The 19,128-nt window shown below is 40.0% G+C and overlaps 2 protein-coding genes across 2 annotated transcripts; both read right to left on the bottom strand.

Annotated features, from left to right (window-relative positions):
• Positions 1 to 633: 633 nt before the first annotated feature.
• Positions 634 to 19,119, bottom strand: ABCE1 (ATP binding cassette subfamily E member 1). The gene is made up of 18 exons (XM_081926068.1): positions 18,971 to 19,119; positions 13,608 to 13,783; positions 12,703 to 12,788; positions 11,973 to 12,070; positions 11,094 to 11,211; positions 9,333 to 9,470; positions 8,701 to 8,770; positions 7,631 to 7,727; positions 6,120 to 6,209; positions 5,285 to 5,406; positions 4,617 to 4,838; positions 3,243 to 3,302; positions 3,095 to 3,153; positions 2,879 to 2,989; positions 2,646 to 2,788; positions 2,386 to 2,508; positions 1,219 to 1,330; positions 634 to 1,108 (listed from the first exon to the last, which is right to left on the bottom strand). Exons 2-18 carry the CDS (start codon positions 13,708 to 13,710, stop codon positions 1,061 to 1,063), a joined length of 1,800 nt encoding a protein of 599 aa, XP_081782194.1. The 5' UTR covers positions 13,711 to 13,783; positions 18,971 to 19,119; the 3' UTR covers positions 634 to 1,060.
• On the bottom strand, positions 14,348 to 16,671 carry LOC309378212 (cardiolipin synthase (CMP-forming)-like). Its single transcript, XM_081926257.1, has one exon. The coding sequence runs from the start codon at positions 16,586 to 16,588 to the stop codon at positions 16,094 to 16,096; it is 495 nt and encodes a 164-aa protein (XP_081782383.1). The 5' UTR covers positions 16,589 to 16,671; the 3' UTR covers positions 14,348 to 16,093.
• Positions 19,120 to 19,128: the final 9 nt, after the last annotated feature.

The raw sequence follows: 19,128 nt of genomic DNA, 5'->3' as shown, positions 1-19,128 counted from the left end.
ATGTGACATGAAGGCTGACGACATTAACCCCGCTATGTGGGAATCCTTTGCAGATAACCTCAGTGCTTGGAGACCAGAGGAGAAATTACTGCTGGGAGGAGCACAGAGAGAAGAAACGTAATGGTGCACATGTAACAGTGGAAATGGGTGCCTTCAACTGCCCTCTCAGCTTCAATAAAACATTTCTCTCCTGCATTGGTCTCCAGCCACAGCAAGTGCTGTAACACTCCAATAGTTTGACTCCCCCCCCCCCATTGGTGCACTAGCTGTGTCAATACAATATGCGTTAAGACACAATTACAGGGGCCTTGCAGAACCCTATAGGGCTCTCTGCTGTGAACTTTTCCAGATTGCATTTTCTCCTTTTATAGGGTCTATGTATTCAAAGAACTTTTAAACATGAAAGCAAGTACATGTGCACCAGCTACGTAATCCAAAGGTAGAGGGATCAAATAGGACTAGGCAGATAATGTTCAGGGTGGTGTTTTCTCATTACAATGACTTATATACTGGAATTAGTTTAATGCATTACTCACAGAACCTCAAGGGAGAAACTAGACTAACAACTCATTGAGTGATCTTGCTTGTCAAGGACTATGCATGTTTACAATCTGATCACTGACATTCAAACAATTGTAGATTTAGGTGACATTTATTTATGAAACCCTCATTTACAGAGAGTCAATCTTTTAAAATAAGCAATTTCTATATCTTGACTTTTTGTAAACCATCTTGTACAGAAAACAGCTCAAAGAATTAAAATTGGAAACATGTCAGCGTTTGGTACATTAATAAGTTAGGTTTGAACCAAAATATCCCCATTGTGGAAAAAAGTACATAGTATCTTGGTATGGTCACTTCAGCTGTCTCTGCTTTGAAATATTACATCAAAAGATGGCCTTGACAGGCACAAAAAGAGGTGCTCTGACGCTGCTACTGGGCAGATGTTACATGACAGTAACATTCTATTTTAACCTCTGGAATGAGAAATATTTTAAAACCTGATTGCATTTCATATAACAAAGTTTTCATTTTTATAAACTGATGATCAATTTTTCATTTAATCATCCAAGAAAAAGTAGTTCCCACTTTTCTTCTGTTCCACATCCTGTTAGAAGAAAAGAAACAAAAAACCATTAGAAACCTTACCCCTACTTGGTCATCCAGCATACATTTTTTTCTTGTATGACAGATTTGAAGAAAGCTTTGAATTCTTACCTTGATTGAATTGAGTTTGTTTATTCTTGGTCTGTAATTGTTTGGATCTCTTCTGAAAGTAATCTCAAGCTGAGACAAGAACTTATTCATGCCAGCCAAAAGAGTTTGAGGACTGTGAAGAAAGCAGGTGTATATTACTTTCTCAAAGGTGCTTTTAGTGGTCTTTTAAACCTGCATAGTCTGGGGAGGCAAGAGTGCAACCTCTTTTTCCTGGACTTGCGTTAAAGGGTCCTCTTTTTATTTACTTTTGCTAGGAACACAGTACACTAGGCAATCATCTTGGCCTCTTAAATCACATCCCTTATTAGCATTACTCCCTTTCCACCTATGCAATATTGGTTCCCTAGTGGTGCAGCAATAAAACTGCTAGTATATTTGCAAAGCTAACAAGGGTCCATTATAGTTTCAAATTAGATGGGGGACCACATGTTGAGATTCTTGAATTGTAGGGGGCTGGACCAGATGACTAAGTCCCAACCCTACAATTTTATCATTCCCACATAAACTGGGATAAATGGCATAAACTGATATGCTCGTTCAAACACAACATTTCTAATCTAAGTTCTGTATTTGCACTAGTATCAGGCTAAAAGGCCACCGCTTTTGTTATACTATTCACAAGTTGTGAAGATGGGAGAGACACGAATGAGGTGAAGTATGTGGAGACCTTACCATGGGGGTTGATTGTGCTTCCTGCTGCTGGGAGTTGCCAATTTTTAAAAAACCTACAGGACTCCAGTGCCAGGAAGTACTGCCCTTACTCTGATTGCTTCACAACAATTCCATGCAATAATATCACATCAACATGAAGCCAACACGAATACCACAGAGATTGAGCAAATAGTATGGCTCCTTCCCAGAGTACAGTGGTACCTTGGGTTACAGACGCTTCAGGTTACAGACTCTGCTAACCCAGAAATAGTACCTTGAGTTAAGAACTTTGCTTCAGGATGAGAACAGAAATTGTGCGGCGGGAGGCCCCATTAGCTAAAGTGGTGTCTCAGGTTAAGAACAGTTTCAGGTTAAGAACAGACCTCTGGAATGAATTAAGTTCTTAACCTGAGGTACCACTGTAGAATCCAAAGGCAGAAGCGGATCCTGTCACCATAGGAACATAAGCATCAAAACTGCACTACAATATCCCCCCCCCCCGGCGCTGTGCATTACCTGTTTGCCACTGTGCACCTGGATGGAATGCCATCAAAGACAATGACACGATCTGCAAGGTAGGTAGCCATGATGAAGTCGTGCTCTACCACAAAGGCAGTTTTTTTAGCATGGAGAATGAAACTGAAATGGAAGGGAAAATCAATGAGGCTTTTGCAATTTTTAAAATGTTTTTTTTTTAATAGTTAAACTACCTTCAAATATAAAATGAAACCTTTGCAAACATGCATCCCTCTTTCCCTATCCACTACCCTGCTTACCGTTTGACAACTCTAGCCGCCATCAGACGTTGTTCTGAGTCTAGGTATGCAGAAGGTTCATCAATCAAGTAGACATCAGCTGGCTTGCCAAGACAGAGGGCAAGAGCAACCCGCTGCAACTCACCACCAGACAATGTTTGCACCTGGTTGAAGCAATATTTAAAAATTCACTTGGTGTAAGAGGGAAGGGACCCATTAACTACAAAACGTGGTATCACATGGGTGATAAATACCTCTTGATCAATGATATTTTCAATCTGTAGAGGTTTCATTACATCAGTCACAAACTGGGGGTGTGTATAGGCATCTCGAATCTTTTCATGAAGTAGCTGACGTACACTTCCCTATTAAAATAAGTTCACACTTTGCTTAGTCCAGTTCCCCTCATTCTTACTCTGTCATTCCCATTACTATTGCTTAGAAAGTTAAAATGTGAAACAAACACTTACAGTAGACTTAGGACTAATCTTCTGTGGCTTATAACTAACATTTAAAACTGGTACTTCACCTGTAAGAGAGACATCATATGTAGTCACAGTAATTAAAAACAGAATTAAAAATTTAAATGGTATGCTAAATAAATACACAAAACATTACTTTTATCATCAGGTGTCAGTCTCCCAGCAAGCATGCGAATGAACGTCGTTTTTCCAGTTCCTGTAAGATTAAAAAAATATATATATATATATAATCAAAATTAGCAAAGCATAGTTTATGGCTAGTCTTTAAAACATAAATCTGCATATAATAAAATTGGCAAAGCTTTGGGGAACAGTACTGTTTATAGAGATCTAAAGGCACCATATAGGTCCAGTTTGCTTGTTTCAGTAAACTATAGTTCATGTTTTATCATGAACGTACCAACTGTAACCAGTTCCCTCAAGTACAGGGGAGAAAACCACAATCTGTGGCAAAATGTTACATCCAAACGAGTTTATGGTTTGTTCTTGTTCCATAAACCAGAATCTATGCTGAGGTTTGTCTGGAACAAAACAAACCATGATCTCTAGGTTTGGGTGTGTCACTAAGCTGGAGATGATGGTTTGTACCCCACCTCTGGCACTAATGGATGCAATCGGGGTAAAATATTAACTATAGTGCACCATGATATACAAATGCTTCCATTTTTTTACTAAGAGCAGAATGCTAATAAATCCCCCTTTAAAAAACCCGGGTTCAGTGTTGTTTTTACTTGCATGTTTATTATGAACTGATGTAGCATTCCTAATCTACTGTTATGTGTTCTACATGGGGCTAATATGCAGGATGGTAAGAAGGCTCAGTTGGTGTGGAATGCAGTTGATTTGACTGTCATTTAACAGCAGCTGGTCACAAGGTGCACAAGCTCTCAGTTCTCTTCCAGGCCCAGTTCTAACGCGATGAATTTTTTACTTTAGAAGTCATAATTTGGTTTCTGGGCCCATGCAAGACTTATAGAGACCACCTGTTCCCTTGTGTTCAATCAAAACTTTATAGAGTACTGAGTCCATGCTTGGTTGAATAAAGGTATTCATACATGTATAGTGCGACTATCTTCCTGCAGCTAAGCATCAAAGTTCACAAAGTAGTGAAACTAGCAGAAAATAAGAGAAGCTGCTTACATCTTGATCCAAGTTGGGGTGGAGTGGGGGGACACTAGCCACTTGCCATTCATTTTTAAATGATGGTTTTCAGTCTATTCATTTCTTTTGCTAGCATCCATTGAGACATTTGAAACTTTTAAAAAATGATTTTAAAATATTGCAATTAATTTGGATGAGGCCAGGAAACAACCACTGTTCCTGGAGAGTTTTGCTATGTCCTCTATTTGCATCAATTTGGATTCAGAACGGTAAATACGAAATGACATTGGATGTGCCCCAACTTTACCAACTGTGATCAGCAAGTAATATCCTTTCACTCTGACATAGCCTTTGGACCTAACCCCTGAAAAACAGATCACAATGAATTCTCCGGTTGAAATACACTCACCATTTTCTCCCAGCATCACCATTATTTCAGAGTCAGTGAATTCTCCAGCAACGATTGACAGCTCAAATTCCCCCATCTTTTTTCTCATTCCGGGATATTTATACATACACATCTTCTTGACCTCTTCTTCGTTAGCTGTCTCTGCCACCTTAAAAACAAGAGATGCATCTCGGAACCTTAGGTTTTCTGTTGGAACATAGCCATCCAGGAAAATGTTTATCCCTGTAAGAAGATAAATCATCATTAGGAAAGAGCACCTAAACCAGGCATAGAATTATCAAAAGATAAATCACCAACATGACAGAACAACAGACAACCCAAAAATAGGACTCAGCTCTATTTAGGGGTACTCAGGGTCTGCTCTTCACTTGGAAATGCATGTCATTTTACTTTCATGGTACTGAGATGAAACAGAAGAGGAATGAAGTGAAAAGAACTATATAGATGGAAATAACTATATCTTGGTAAGGGCAAGAGCTAACCCAGCTCAGTTATTTGTCTAATGTGACCTACTTTTTAAGTATGAAAAGCCTGAGAGCATTTAGGAAGTATTTGTAAAAAAAACCCCACACACTAAAGATGTCAAATTGTTTACATCACACATAACTATTTTGTAGGAAGAACACATAATTGAGGAAGACGAGAAAGTTGATTTAAAATATAGTTACCTTCTCTTACACTAAAAGGCATAGTGACAACACCATAAGCACTTGGCACACCATATAAGCAGCAGATGAAGTCAGACAAATAATCGAGCACACTCAGGTCATGTTCCACAACAATAATATACCTGAAAAAACAAAAAGAAAAAGATAGTTGAATCAAGTTTTCTTCTGTTTTTAATTCAAGCAAAAATAAGACAGCATGAATTTTTTCTGCTAGGACATGGCATCATACGTACATGGTACCATTTCATAGTGCATTTAAAGCAAAACTGTAAATTGTAAATACTGGAAATCTGGTTGCCGTTATTTTACTAAGATATGAAAGTCAAAGAATGTCAGTTTCAGCTTATTCTCCACTTTACCCAATAAATTACAAAAGTAGACACAGAAAAAGACATTTAAATCAGAAAATAATAGATGTAAGTGGGATATTCTCCAGGAGCAAGCAATGTCCAGCCCTATTGTTTCTACATTAAAACTAGAAACAAACACTAGCATCCTGAGACTCTGCACCTCTAAGTAACTGCTTAAGATAAGGCATACTGGCATCGATTTTGGTTGAAATCACAAAACCTGAAATGAATTCAGGCACTAGTGGGCAGGATAATACCATGAACAATTAGTATTATTGCTATTTTAATTATGCATCACCTTCTAACTGCAGATCTGAAGGAAACTTACATAGTAAACCAATATTAAAGACATGCAATAAGAACTATAAGTAAGGATACTAAACACCCTGCCTCCAAGTACCTATCTCTCATAAGAAAATTATCACATGTAATCAGCATTATGAGGCTTGAGTAATAGTACCTCCATTTATAATTACATTCCTTACCGGTCAGGATTTATTAGAGATCGAATAGTAATGGCAGCCTTCAGACGCTGCTTAACATCCAGGTAGCTGGAGGGCTCATCAAACATGAAGCTATCCCAAGAAAAAAAAAGGGGGGGCAGGTTTTATGTTCATCAAATTTAACAGACCATCCATCCTTCCCTAAATTCCATTTCTCTCTACTAATAATGAACTAAGAACCAGTAAGAATGGAGCCAAAAAAAGGGATTGTTGAGAAACAAGAGGGATATGCCAGCACCACCAGGTGCACCTAAAGGTATGCAGAAGTACAGAAAATATTTTTTAAAACCCCAAGGGAGCAAAAAGCTCAAAACAAGTGAATGGGAAATGAGCCTTGAGGGATGAAATGTCATGTTAGTAAAGAGAAAAATGAAAATGTGTGTTATGTAGAGGAATGAATTGGCCCATTTGAACCCTTTACCCAGCTTCCAACACCCTGGAGGGCATGGAAGGCTGGAATCCTGAATACTAGTACTCCTGTTAAGGGATGAGGATACAACATTCTGTTGCCATGTCCCATTTCACAAAGGCTTAATAGCCCCACCACCTCCTCCTCCTCCCCATGCTCTGGCATTTGGTGCCTTGTTGTTCTGCCACAGTATCACACAAAGCAGTGATAACCCACTGGGCGAGCACAGAGGATCCAGTTATCTGTCTGGTTTCACTCAAATAATTCCCCCAGTAAGTTGTGAAAAATGTCTTTTCAATGTTACACATGGACAACTCCATGTGAGCTTCCTTGCTAGAAAGTGAACCCTCATGTTAAGTCACAGCAAGTATTTCAGTCCCTGTGTTGTCTGCAGAATAGATTGGGACCCATGAACAGCATCCCTGGTTATAAATACAAGGTTAAAGCATGTTGAATGCTAAAATTTGAATACTCTCTTGTCAAAACGCTGCATAAAATAATTTGTAATAGAAATGGTCGTGTGACTATTATGGACTCTTGCCAACTTAGAAAGTCTTCAGTCTTAGAATCACAAGGTTGTATCCAATGGTGTGGACATGAGGGGAACAGACTGCTACTCATATATCTGAAGGCAACTCTGTATTAGGGAAGTTTTTAATATTCAATGTTTCATTGTGTTTTTATTTGTTGGAAGCCGCCCGGAGTGGCATATAAATAATAAATGATGATGATTATTATATTGTTATACAACAGGACTTCTCTCCTCTCCTGTAAACCCTCAAGATCTGCTCTGGCGTGTCAAATGATTCTTCAGAGCACGTTTGGTGGTTGTGATGGGCTGCAGGGACGAAAGACAGCTCCACTTGCACAACACTAGATTTCACACAGTTTATAAACCCTAGTCCGTAAAAGACGTGAAGTTAATTAGGTAAGTGAAAAAATTAAGGTCTAATTTTGAACTTTTGAAATGCCTGGCCCGCATGACAAAGTGAAGAAAAAATATGCATACAACACAGGTCACAAACAATATTCTAAAATTAGCAAAGTTACTGAAGTCACTATTAAAAGCCAAATTGCTACATACATGTCAGCTTTTTGAATGCAAACCACAGCACAGGCAAATCTCTGAAGTTCTCCTCCTGATAGATCTTCAACGTTTCTTTCCCTCAGATGAGACAAATCTGCAAATATATTTTTCTCACAACCAAGTACATACAAAATATGCTAACATCTCAACTGGTCACAATTAAATATATTAGTTTCTACACAAGAACTTCACCATTCATCTCAATAAGTAACTCCCCACATTAACCTGGGTTGCACCAACAGTGTCCACTGCACAACATGTACAAGACCCAAAATGAACTGATGCCCTCTGCAAATGAAGTTAAGTGTTGGCAAATGCAACTATGGCTTCAGCTATAGCATCCTTCTGGATGACCTTTTGGGAATGAACCTTGAGACATAATATTTTATAAATGTTTTTGTTCATTCCTAGAAAGTAGGCTCCGGAAAGGCAGTGGTGAGGGATTACTGCTCTTCCCTGTGCCCTTTAGCCCATAGGGTTCCATCATATTCCCATATTCTCATATTGTTCATAAAAAGGTGAAAATGTGCCTTTTTCAATGTTTGTGTTTTTAATTTGGGCCTCCATTTGGTAATTCTGTGGCATTTATTTTATGGTTACTGTATTATTAATTGGTTTTATTGTGATTGAGATGGATCCAGACTATCAATACCAGTGGAAAAACTGAAGTTGTTCACAACTAAGTCCAACTGATTTCAATGGGTCTACAGCATGACTAACTTAGTCTGGATCCAATCAATTTTTAGCTTAAGTCCTGTTACTGGGACACATGATTATACTTTTACAAAGAAAGCCTAAAATTTCATAACTAACTAGTATTAATCGCCATTCTGCACTAAGCAGTCTATAAACATATCCTGCTTGGCAGGGGGTTGGACTCGATGGCCCTTGTGGTCTCTTCCAACTCTATGATTCTAACATTCTTAAATGTTAAAAAATATAATGCTGAATGTGAATTTAGAAGTTTAAGGTTTATGAAAGAAGTTTGAATTTTAAAAACAAAACAGAAAGCTTTTAGGACTAATTACGCATATTATTTTAAAACTTTGTATAAAAACATCACTTACCAAGCTGCTGACATACAATAGTCTGTGTGCCAGTTTCATCTTTCCTGTCCAATATAGTGCCCACAGTTCCCTGTCACAATAAGATGACAATCAGGACTTTACTTAAGCCACGATATGAGATAATATACTAAAATTGTAATCTGCTCTTGACTAAAACTCTGCCTTATATATTTCATACAGAATGGGGTGAGCTTCCATTGGTCTGTCCCAGCTTCTGCCAACCTAGCAGTTTGAAAGCACACCAGTGCAAGTAGATAAATAGGTACCACTATGGCAGGAAGGTAAATGGCGTTTCCGTGCGCTCTAGCACTCATCACGGTCCTCTATGTGCCAAAAGCATTTAGTCATGCTGGTCACATGATGTGGAAAGCTGTCTGTGGACAAACACTGGCTCCCTCAGTCTGAAGCAAGATGAGCACCGCACCCCATAGTCACCTTTGTCTGGACCTAACCATCCAGGGGGTCCTTTACCTTTACCCCATACAGAAAATCGGCCTGTTTCTTCCCCCCATCCCACCTTACAGCACAATCCTAGCCATGTCTACTTAGAGCTAAGTCCTACTGAATTCAATGAGGTTTACTCCAAGATAAGGGAACTTAGGACTGCAGTCTTAGCCAACAAGCTTACTCACCTTAGCAGCTTTAGGGATCTGGTCCACATACTGGGGCTTAATGATGGCCTTGAGGTCATCTTCCAAGATCTTGGTGAAATAGTTCTGCAACTCAGATCCTCGAAAGTAAGTCAGGATTTCTTGCCAATCAGGAGGATCCTATACAAAAGCATTTCAAATAAACACTTGAGAGGTATGGAAACATGTCTAAGGACAATAATACGTCGAATGGCATTTTGAGAAAATGTTTCAAGTGTTCATGAGGGAGCAGTGGCCTCCTAGAGCAACACTGGCTGTGATCACACCCCAGTTGTCTGTAGTAAACACTGTACATTGAATGTACAAGTGGCTTCCTGTTTTCTTGTCCCCTAGCATAAGGAACAAAGCACAACTCCTCTAATTCTAGATACAGGAATTTTTAAATTTTGTTTCAACTCCTCTAATGTAAGGAATAAAGCAAAATATGTGACCTAAGTCCGAACCAGATATCATGGTTTATTGCACTCCAAACAAGCCATGATGCGATGCCAAGATTTATTCTTGAACATGGGTTGTTTAGAAGTAAAGAAATCACAATTCCCGTTCAGATTTAACTGGAAGCTAGGGATTATGGTTTTCACTCCCACTCATGCTAGGAGAGAAGAAAAGCAGGTGTAATCTTTGCATTCATGCTAAACTATTAGCTATCGTGTAATGTGACTCACAAATGTGTCTATCATGTGTTTCATAAAGCAGTAGCAGTAGCAGCTTGCAGCTCTGTTCTTTTTTACATCAAAGAAATTGTCAGGTGGTATTTTTGAGAAACTAGTTTGAAACAAATCATGCAGGACTAAATTTAACCCATCCAACTTGCATAGAATACAGTTAGCAAGTCATGACATCTACTTATAGGCAACCAATTCTCTGTACAAAAACTTAACTTTAACATCAATCAGGCAAAGTAGTCAGAACAGAGATGTCTGAACCTACTGTTCACTTATGCATTCCGTCACAGAAATCTAGGATTTTAAACTTTTAATGGAGGTATAAAAATGATATTCCTAATTATGCAAGGATTCCTCCCCCCCAAAAAAGTGTGGTATATCAATTCAAGCTTTGGGGTTTAACGTTTCCACAAAATACTACTACACAAGGCAAAAACCACAAAGTGTTTATGTGGGATGTGAATGCAAGTGAATTCACAGCTGGAAAGGGGGAACGGAATAGGAACTGTATTTTGGTAGCAGAGCTTTTACATTGCATGCAAAAGGTCCCAAGTTCAATCCCCTGCACTTCCAGCTAAGCTAGGGCTGGGAAAAGACTTCTGCCTGAAACCCTTGTCTGCTGTTGCCAGTTAGTGTAAACAATATTGAGTTAGACGGTCTGACTTGCTATAAAGCAGCACCCTATGTTTCTGTGTTCGTAACACAGAATGGCGTAACAATGCATAAAATAAAAAAGACCAATAGCAATAGAGTGGAAAGATGCTTATGGCAAAACCTGTCATCACTGCTGCTTTACAATGTTTGTCCTTTCAACAGCCTCTTTTTCCCTCCCATTAACTTCTTGGTCCAACAGGAAAATGATGGTTAACATCCTCATGTGAAAGACATTTGTACATCTCTTAGCTTACATATTTGTGAACTTCCTAATGGTTAAATAGCTATATAAATTTTACTTATTGGGGCAAAGTAATGCTGCCAGTCTAGCAAGCACTACTCGTTATCATTTGCACAAGAACTGCAAAATGCAGTTTCAAAGGATATTAGGAAATCACATTTGGCATATATTTAAAATACATACATCGTATTTTCCAAGGTTTGGCTTCTGTTTTCCTGCTAAGATTTTCAAGGCAGTTGACTTTCCAATACCATTGGTTCCAACCAACCCCAGCACCTCTCCTGGACGTGGAATAGGCAACCTTCATAAAGTAATCCAACATTTTACACAACAATAAACCGACACAAAGCAAGACAGAACTTAGGTGTTAATTCAATATGCTTTCCTCTCTCAACCCCATTATGTGCATCTTTTTCATCAGAAATAAGGAAATATAATTAATGATATCTAAAGTGATCTCTATTTGCTCTGGAATTTAAAATTATATACACTATCCTTTAATTGCTTTACAAAGGCAAACAAGACACATTTACCAAGGAGAGTACTTCAGAAGGAAAGACTTTTCGCCATAAGTCATATATAAAAAACTTCAAGGTTTTGGTATTAACATGTAAGGCCCTATGCAGCTCTGGACCATATCACGTGAGAAACTACCTTATATTCCCAGGTCACTGCATTCTGTAGAACACTTTCTCCTCAAAGTCCCCAAATATCAGAAGCCCACTCCAGTGATTTTGACTACAGCTTTCAGTGTGACTGCCCCATTCTGTGGAACAGCATTCTTGTCAAAATATGACGGGCACCCACTATCTGCACTTTCTAGAAACAACTGAATACATTTTGCGTGTGTGTGACAAGCTTTACCACCTGGATGAATAAATCTCTGTCATGAGTGTCCATTCTGTATTGTTTAAAATTCAAATCTTGGTTTCCCCCTGTTAACTTTTTAACAGCTGTTATTATTTTATTTTGTACATTGCCTTGAAGGAAAGTGGAAGGTGATTAACAAATAATGACAATAATTTATATTAACAACTTTTCAGGGATTGCAGCAGAGTGTACCTGTGAAGTTTGAAGGCATTGGCACAGTATCTGTGTGTTGTTTCTTTCTCCAGGTTGCTAGGCAAGTTAACAATAGACAAGGCTCCAAAAGGACATTTCTGTAACACAAATAAAATAAGCTTTACGTTACAACAAATAAACAAAACGGAAGCCAAGTATAGTATTGGAATAAGACTGTTTTTCACTTGTATTTGCTGCCCCTATCCTACTGTCAGGAAACAAGCCATGGTCTGATTTGCCATCTGAACCTAGACTTACATACAAACCATGAGAAGCAAACCTTGGTTTCCCTCTTGAACTTTGTCAGGAGACCCCCCCCAAAAAAGGGGGGGAGGGGAGACAAGCGAGACCACAACGTATTTTCCAGCAGCAGTGGGTGGGTGAGAGCAGCAAAGTATGTTATCTCAGCAACATTTACCAGCACACCACTTGTTCTCATTAAACCAGTTTATTTTAAACTATGGTTTAATGTACTGTGTGAACCAGGCCACAGTGGGATTTTCAGAGTTTACAACGGTACATGCAAAGTAGGCCATGAGCATGTCACTGGCCATGTTTATTTGAGTGTCTGGGAGGTAGGGGACGTGCGGTGATGAAGCACACAGGCCCAAAATTCTCAATGCATGGAGGTGGGATGGGGAAAAGATTGAGATCACCCATGTCCAAACAGCTCTAATGTGACATATGTTTTAAACAGATTTCAATTATTATTACTAGACATAATCTTTACCTTTATGCAAATACCACAACCAATGCACAATGTTTCAGAAATCCATGCTATTTTGCACTGTGATGTCACTTCTATGCACAGCTTCCCTGGTGAAAAGGAATATTAAAAAGGTTAGACACGCAAGTCTTATTGAAAGCATTAGTATGGAATGTGATCTAGAAACCACGCAGTAGCATCTGTAGGGATATCACGGAGTGGGGTCCGGAGGGAGCACACTTCCCCACCAGCAGGCAGCCACAATCTGCCTGCACGCATGACCTTGGGGTGCAGGGCAACCCCCCCCAGACAAGCCACAGCTGTCTGTACATCGTTCCACCTCTGCCTGACCTTTCGCGATCTCAGCAGTTTGCGGTGTCCTGTCTGTAACCCTTTTCCATGAGACTTTTGTCTCCATTCGTCATACACAATGCAAGGGGAAAATGACGCTGTGGAACAGGTGCCAAAATAACTTTGTGCCACCCCACGATTTCGGGACGGAAGATGTGTAAAGGTCACAGCCCAAAAATGCATTTGCCTGGCTTGCATATTTGTCTCAATAAAAAGAGGCTCCACAGGAATGGTGGTAGCTCGCTCGCTATAGCCCACCTGTGCGCAGCTCACATAATGATCAACACCTGTCTTGGGCCTTCACTTCAAGCATCGATTTGTGACTTAGACCTCAAATAGTCATGAATTTGAATTCCACATGATGCAGTTTTCATGGTTTTGATTGCCCCCAATTCTCCATATTCTTGATATGATAGTGTACTTTCCTACATTCCAAAAAAACCCAAAAAAACTACTGAAGATGGCAGATACACTGGATACTTAAAAATCTGACTCTGTAGTCTAGAAACCAGTAAGTGAAACATTCAGCCTGTTTTAATTTTAACAGAGTTTCGTATTAAGAGTTTTGAGTTCCTTACCCATTCGAACCACAGGACAGCTCTTTTTGCACTCTTGGCGGCATTTCTTTGGCTTACACTTGTCATGGCTCACAATAGCAATTCTTGTTAGCTTATCAGCCATTGTGATGAACTTAGAATTACGTAGATAACACAGACTTGAGATTCCAAAACAATGGAATTGGATAATTCAAGTTCTAGGTGGAAACAAACAGAATGATTAATAAAAAGTGAGAAAGCACAGGATTGGAGTATGCTATATAATGATATAAGAAGTGCAGTCCAAGATCAAGCATGTTCATTAAACTCAGGCATGGGTTCTCATTTTGACAGGCAATCACTGTGGGCAAAGTCTAGAAACTGGGAATGTGTTGCCCTCCAACTCACACCTTGCCCCAGCCAGCATGAGCAATAATCAGCGATAATGAGAGTTAAGACTCCCAACAGCATTTGGAGGGTCACGGATTCCCAACCTGCTCAGGTTCCCAATATTTATTCAGCTGATTGTGACAGACAAGGAAGAAATACCAGTTTTTATATGGAAAACTACAGAGACTGAGAAATGCAATGAGAGAGAAAAATCTGGTTACCTTCCTTATGCGTATTTTAAAGATAGGACCTATCCTGCCATACTGAGACTCCTGAAGGGGAGTGAAAGGCGGGATATCAAATCCAAACTCTTCATTTCAATACTTCAACTTACATTCAACAAAAAAAATATATCAAAACCAACCTGCAAAGCTGATGAAATGTGTGTATATACATACACACGATAAAATGTACATACCGCTTGACTGTAAAAAACCCTCAAAGCAATTAAAATATAGATATATACACATACTTCTAATTACTTCTTCTTGCAAAGTGACAAATTATTTCTGGAAAGTATTTTTATCCAAGGAAACATTAAGAGTTCTCTTACTTTTTTAATTCATGCATGCTTATATACACCACAGTAATTTTATTCTCCACTTTAAAAATTCATTGTGGTAATTGGTGGGTCATTTTGAGGCTGTGAAAGAATAGTGGCACATACTGAATGACAAAGGCATTATCTCCTAGCAATGGAAGCAAGTCTCTGGCTCCACCCATCAATATTACAAGCTTCTTTACTACCATGGATTGATAAATTCAGTTTCATTTACGCTAACACTTGAACTGGTAAGGACTTAACAGCAAGATGACTGGGAATATGCTGCCTTCAAGAACATCGTGCTTTTGCCTCCTGCAAAACTGCCTCATTATCTCTGACAACTATGCTTCCTACCTCTGAGTTGGACGCTACAAAATTATAAGGTAAATCAAATACTAGCATGCTTCTAGTGCCATGATCTTTAGCTGCAAGTGTACTGTCCTGAAAATCAGGTATTACAATAACTAGGTGAGCAGAACAATTTTCTAGGGGAATCTTTTATTTAAAAATGCTTTAGAAATTGGGCCCAACCAGAGATTGAAATGGTAATACCATGAAAGTACACTCTGTAGAACAGTAACTGTCGAGATAAGAGGGTACGTCTTTAAGTATGTTCAGCATAACAATACAATATGAATACTTATAAAGATCTTTTTGAGTAAGCTTTTTACGAAAGTAGTTACATAATCAAAAACATAACAGAACAGACATGACAATAGGACATACCACGAATATAACACATGATTAAGTAATACAACAATAAAATAGGATGGATGATTAGAAAGACAAAGAGAAAGGAAATTAAGGAATAGAATCCCAATGGGACAATGAGTATTTCATGAAAAAAATAAGAAATACCACTGAAGAGCACACTTCTGAGCCAGAGAGGAATAAGGAGTTTTGGGGGTCTGCCTAAACTTTCAGATAAATGTTTTCAGATAAACAAAGATATTCTATCTTACTCTCCTTCTCTCACATCCTTAATGTAATTACATTAAAGTGTTCTTAGTACAGAATGCTACACCCCGGTGCATGTTCTCTATTACTGGAAAATTCTTATTGCTAGGTAGGCTCTACAATAAAGCTGTTTGCACAGCAGAATACCTTGGACCACAGTCTGGAAAACAGAATGGTCACCGTAAAAACAAAGTTGGCCATCCTCATCATATTACATATATAATAGACTTGCCTTTAAAACAGACAACCCAACCTTCTACCTACATAGCAAATGCCTCAGTGTGGCAGAAAAACACTATTACTTCAATTATGTTACTGTAATTCTTTTTTTTAAAAATGCTTTAAGGTAAAACATATTTTATTTGCAACAAATTGAAAAAGTGCATTGAAAATTATGCATATTTACATGATCAAATCTTCATTTTAACTTCTGATTAGCTTCAATGTGAAGACATGGTTTCCACTGAGACAAAACTATCAAAAGAAGTGTTCTTTATCCATAGTCCAAATATTATGCAGGCAATGCCATCCCAACACAAACAAAATAGGAGGTCAGCAACTCACTTTTGAGTTCCTTCAGTTGCTGTTTAGCACCTAAACTGTTTTTTGGCCAGTTAGTAACTGTAAGCAGATGCTGTCACTGTGAAAGCTGTGATGCACCATAAGGTCTGAAGATACTGTCCACATAATTGAAAACAGGAGCTGCTAAAGAAACTGCCATTAAGATGAGCTGTACTACTGTGTTCGTCTTGCTGATAAATGTTGGCTTTAACTGAGCCGTGGGATAACATGGATTAAAGTATCTAAGTGTTCTTAGTGGAGGAACAGTTCTGTATTGCACATAAAAACCAGCAGCAATTAATGCAATGTCCTTTAAAATGATCAAAGATGTAAGAGGAACTGGAATAAGATTTGCACAAGTCAGGCTGATGAACAGGACGCTGATAACAACTTTATTAGCCAGAGGGTCCAGGGCACTTCCTAAAGCAGATTTTTGGCTGGCCCAATTTTGTGCAATAAAGCCATCCAACCAATCTGTTATTCCAGCCAGAGTAAATACACCCAACGGAATACTGAAATTTTCTTTAACAATCAAGTAGCCCAAAACTGGTGCCAGACCAATCCTTGCCATTGATAGATAATTAGGAATTGTCCAAGAGTTGTAATACAGTTCAGTGTATCCATGGGAAGGCCTCACTTTCCCGGCACCATGCTCTTGAGTTTTCTGGGGGCTACCCACGGGGCCACCTCCGACCCTGTAGCTGGCCCGCTCACATCATGGCTGCCCAGGCCCTCGGGTGGAGCACCCAGGCCAGGCCAAGGTGAGCAGCTGCCAGGAGGGTAGGCGGCAGCCACGTTTGGCACCCGGGAGAGGAATCTGGCGCCGGAGGCTTCGCTGGGGCCTGTGCCCCTCAGGAGCCCCCAGCTGCAGGCATCAAATTATGTTAATTCTGAACAGGGGTCATTTTGCTGATATTCTACTTGATGTTATACTTGGCCAGTAGTTAGACCAAAAAGCTCCACCCTGTAGGAATGCAAAGAAAGGCCACTTTCTGCCTCTGTAATCTCCTAGAGTTCACCCTCTCTTTTCATTTAAAGAAATCGGTTTTTCCTCATGAGGGCCAGGAAAGAGAAGCGACTAGCATATGCTGAGAGAGAGCGAAATATGCTGTGAGAGCTTTGATATAGCAGTAATAATAAGCTATTTAAGAAGCTGGTCTTTCTGGCAAAGAGAACTGCTGACACAGGAAAAGGAAGCAAAGCTCCAGCTATAAGCCAAGTTCTCCCCAGTGCAGAGATCCTGTTTTTGTACCTCAGTTGGGATTTCTATTTCTGCACAGCATTTTTTGTAGGAGACCACTTTCCCATAATTGTTGTCATAAGAAATGTTATAATTCTCAATGCGTTCTGACTTCTAGGTCCTTCAGAACTGCCTGATGTGGTTGAATAAAGTTATGAGTGAGAATATTTTTAAGCAGCTGTTAGCAATAAAAATGGTTAACCTTTAAGGTACCTTATCTCTCTCGCTTTGGCTCCAACAAACGAACACACCTATTTTAACTTTAAAAAGGCAACTCCTACATCCCTATATGTATACAGAGTTCAACTAATCATCCTAAAATCTACAATGGAAAACCACAGAGCAAGCATGTCCGGCTCACTGGTCAGTTTAATCTGGCCCCTGTGGCAGTTTATTTCCTGGGGTAAAATCCTAAAAAAAAAACCTCAACAAATTCAAAATTAAATTCTAAAAAACCTCAACAACTTTGGTCAGCCCTCAAGGCCCTTCATTTCATCAAATCTGGCCCTCTTTGAAAAAAGTTTGGACACCACTGCTATAGAGGGACCATCCTCAACTAAGCCATTACTTAATGCAGGGGGGATAAAGAAAGTGCACATTTTTACGGTACCTTCCAACCCTACAATTCTATGATTCTATGTAATAAATAGCCTTCTAGCAACTTTAGACAGCAGCAAAACTCCAACATGTCAAATTTACCAGTAGAAGACCAATTTATTCATCTCAACTAATTTTGTTAAAAAGAGACACTAGTCTACTCATTCAATACTACTGCCGCATCATACATTTAAAGTACTATAAAACTTCAGCAGTCATGGTTTCCCTTAAATAATCATGGGAACCGTAGTTTGCTATGGATACTGAGAATTGTTACAAAATGCCTGTTCCCTCATAGAGCTACATTTTCCAGAGTCGTTTAACAAGCGACTCCTCTTTCCTAGGAGCTCTGTCAGGGGAATATGGGGTCTTCTAAGGACTCTCCACACCCTGAAAAAAACTACAGCTCCCAAGACTCTTTATGGGAAGCCATGGCTGCTAAAATGCCACAGCAGTGCTTTAAATGCATGACACAGAAGTGGCCTTACATCTCAGATGATTAAAAACCAAGGGACTGGAACTCTCCCTCTCTCTTTACGTAATGTATGGAGGGCCACCGACACTGAATTTAACAGGAGATGAAAGATACAGCCAACAATGCGGGGGGCGGGTAGGTCTTGACTTATGACAAGCTTACCTAAGCGGCTCATGCAAGAGGGGAAAAAAGAGTAATTTTAACACCTTTTGACAGTCGACCACTGTTTCGACCTTTCTCACCAGGAGGGTCTGTTTAGCTGGAGTCAACCCGCCCCCCCCCAAAAAAATTTTCCCTTTCCAAAGCGTGGAAGCCCCCCAGCTCTCAAACAAAGGCCTCTACGTGGAAAAAAAAGATCCGAAATCATTATGGAGGGTCGGGGAGAACCAAGGGGCTCGACAACCCGTGGAGATGGGGAAGAACTAAGGGGGAAGGAAGGGACCCCGAGAGGCTGGAGCCTGCCCTGCCTACTCGGCAGCTGGAAGGGCCGGCGGGGCCCCGCGGGTTCTTCACACAGCCGAAGCCGGCCGGGAACCCGCCCGGCCCAGCCAGCCTTATCTCCAGCCGCTCAAGCGGCCCCACCTGCCCAGAGGAGGAGCGGGTGGCCGCCAAGTTATCGCTCTCCGGCAGCTTTTACTTACCAAGAAGCGAAGGGGGGGGGAGAGAAGGGGAGGCCTCCCGTCCGGGATGGAGGGAAACGGGGAAGCTGCGAAGGGCCCCCTCCGGGGCTCGCAGCTGGGCTCGGAGACAACGTGCTCCGGCTGCCACCCGGCCAAAATGGCCGCCACCCTAAAAGGAG

Source organism: Podarcis melisellensis (assembly GCF_964234715.1).
Source record: "Podarcis melisellensis genome assembly, chromosome: 9".
NCBI lineage: Eukaryota > Metazoa > Chordata > Lepidosauria > Squamata > Lacertidae > Podarcis > Podarcis melisellensis.
The sequence above is the reverse complement of the archived record's forward strand: the minus strand, read 5'-3'. Positions and strand labels throughout refer to the sequence as shown.

Excerpts from the sequence above, each read along its gene's own strand:
- ABCE1 (XM_081926068.1), bottom strand. The coding sequence starts at position 13,710 with ATGGCTGATAAGCTAACAAGAATTGCTATTGTGAGCCATGACAAGTGT. Across the intron at positions 6,210-7,630 it reads TGCATTCAAAAAGCTGACAT|CTTCATGTTTGATGAGCCCT; the intron begins GTATGTAGCAAT and ends TTCTTGGGATAG. Across the intron at positions 3,154-3,242 it reads ACTGACACCTGATGATAAAA|GTGAAGTACCAGTTTTAAAT; the intron begins GTAATGTTTTGT and ends TCTCTCTTACAG.
- LOC309378212 (XM_081926257.1), bottom strand. The coding sequence starts at position 16,588 with ATGGCAAGGATTGGTCTGGCACCAGTTTTGGGCTACTTGATTGTTAAA.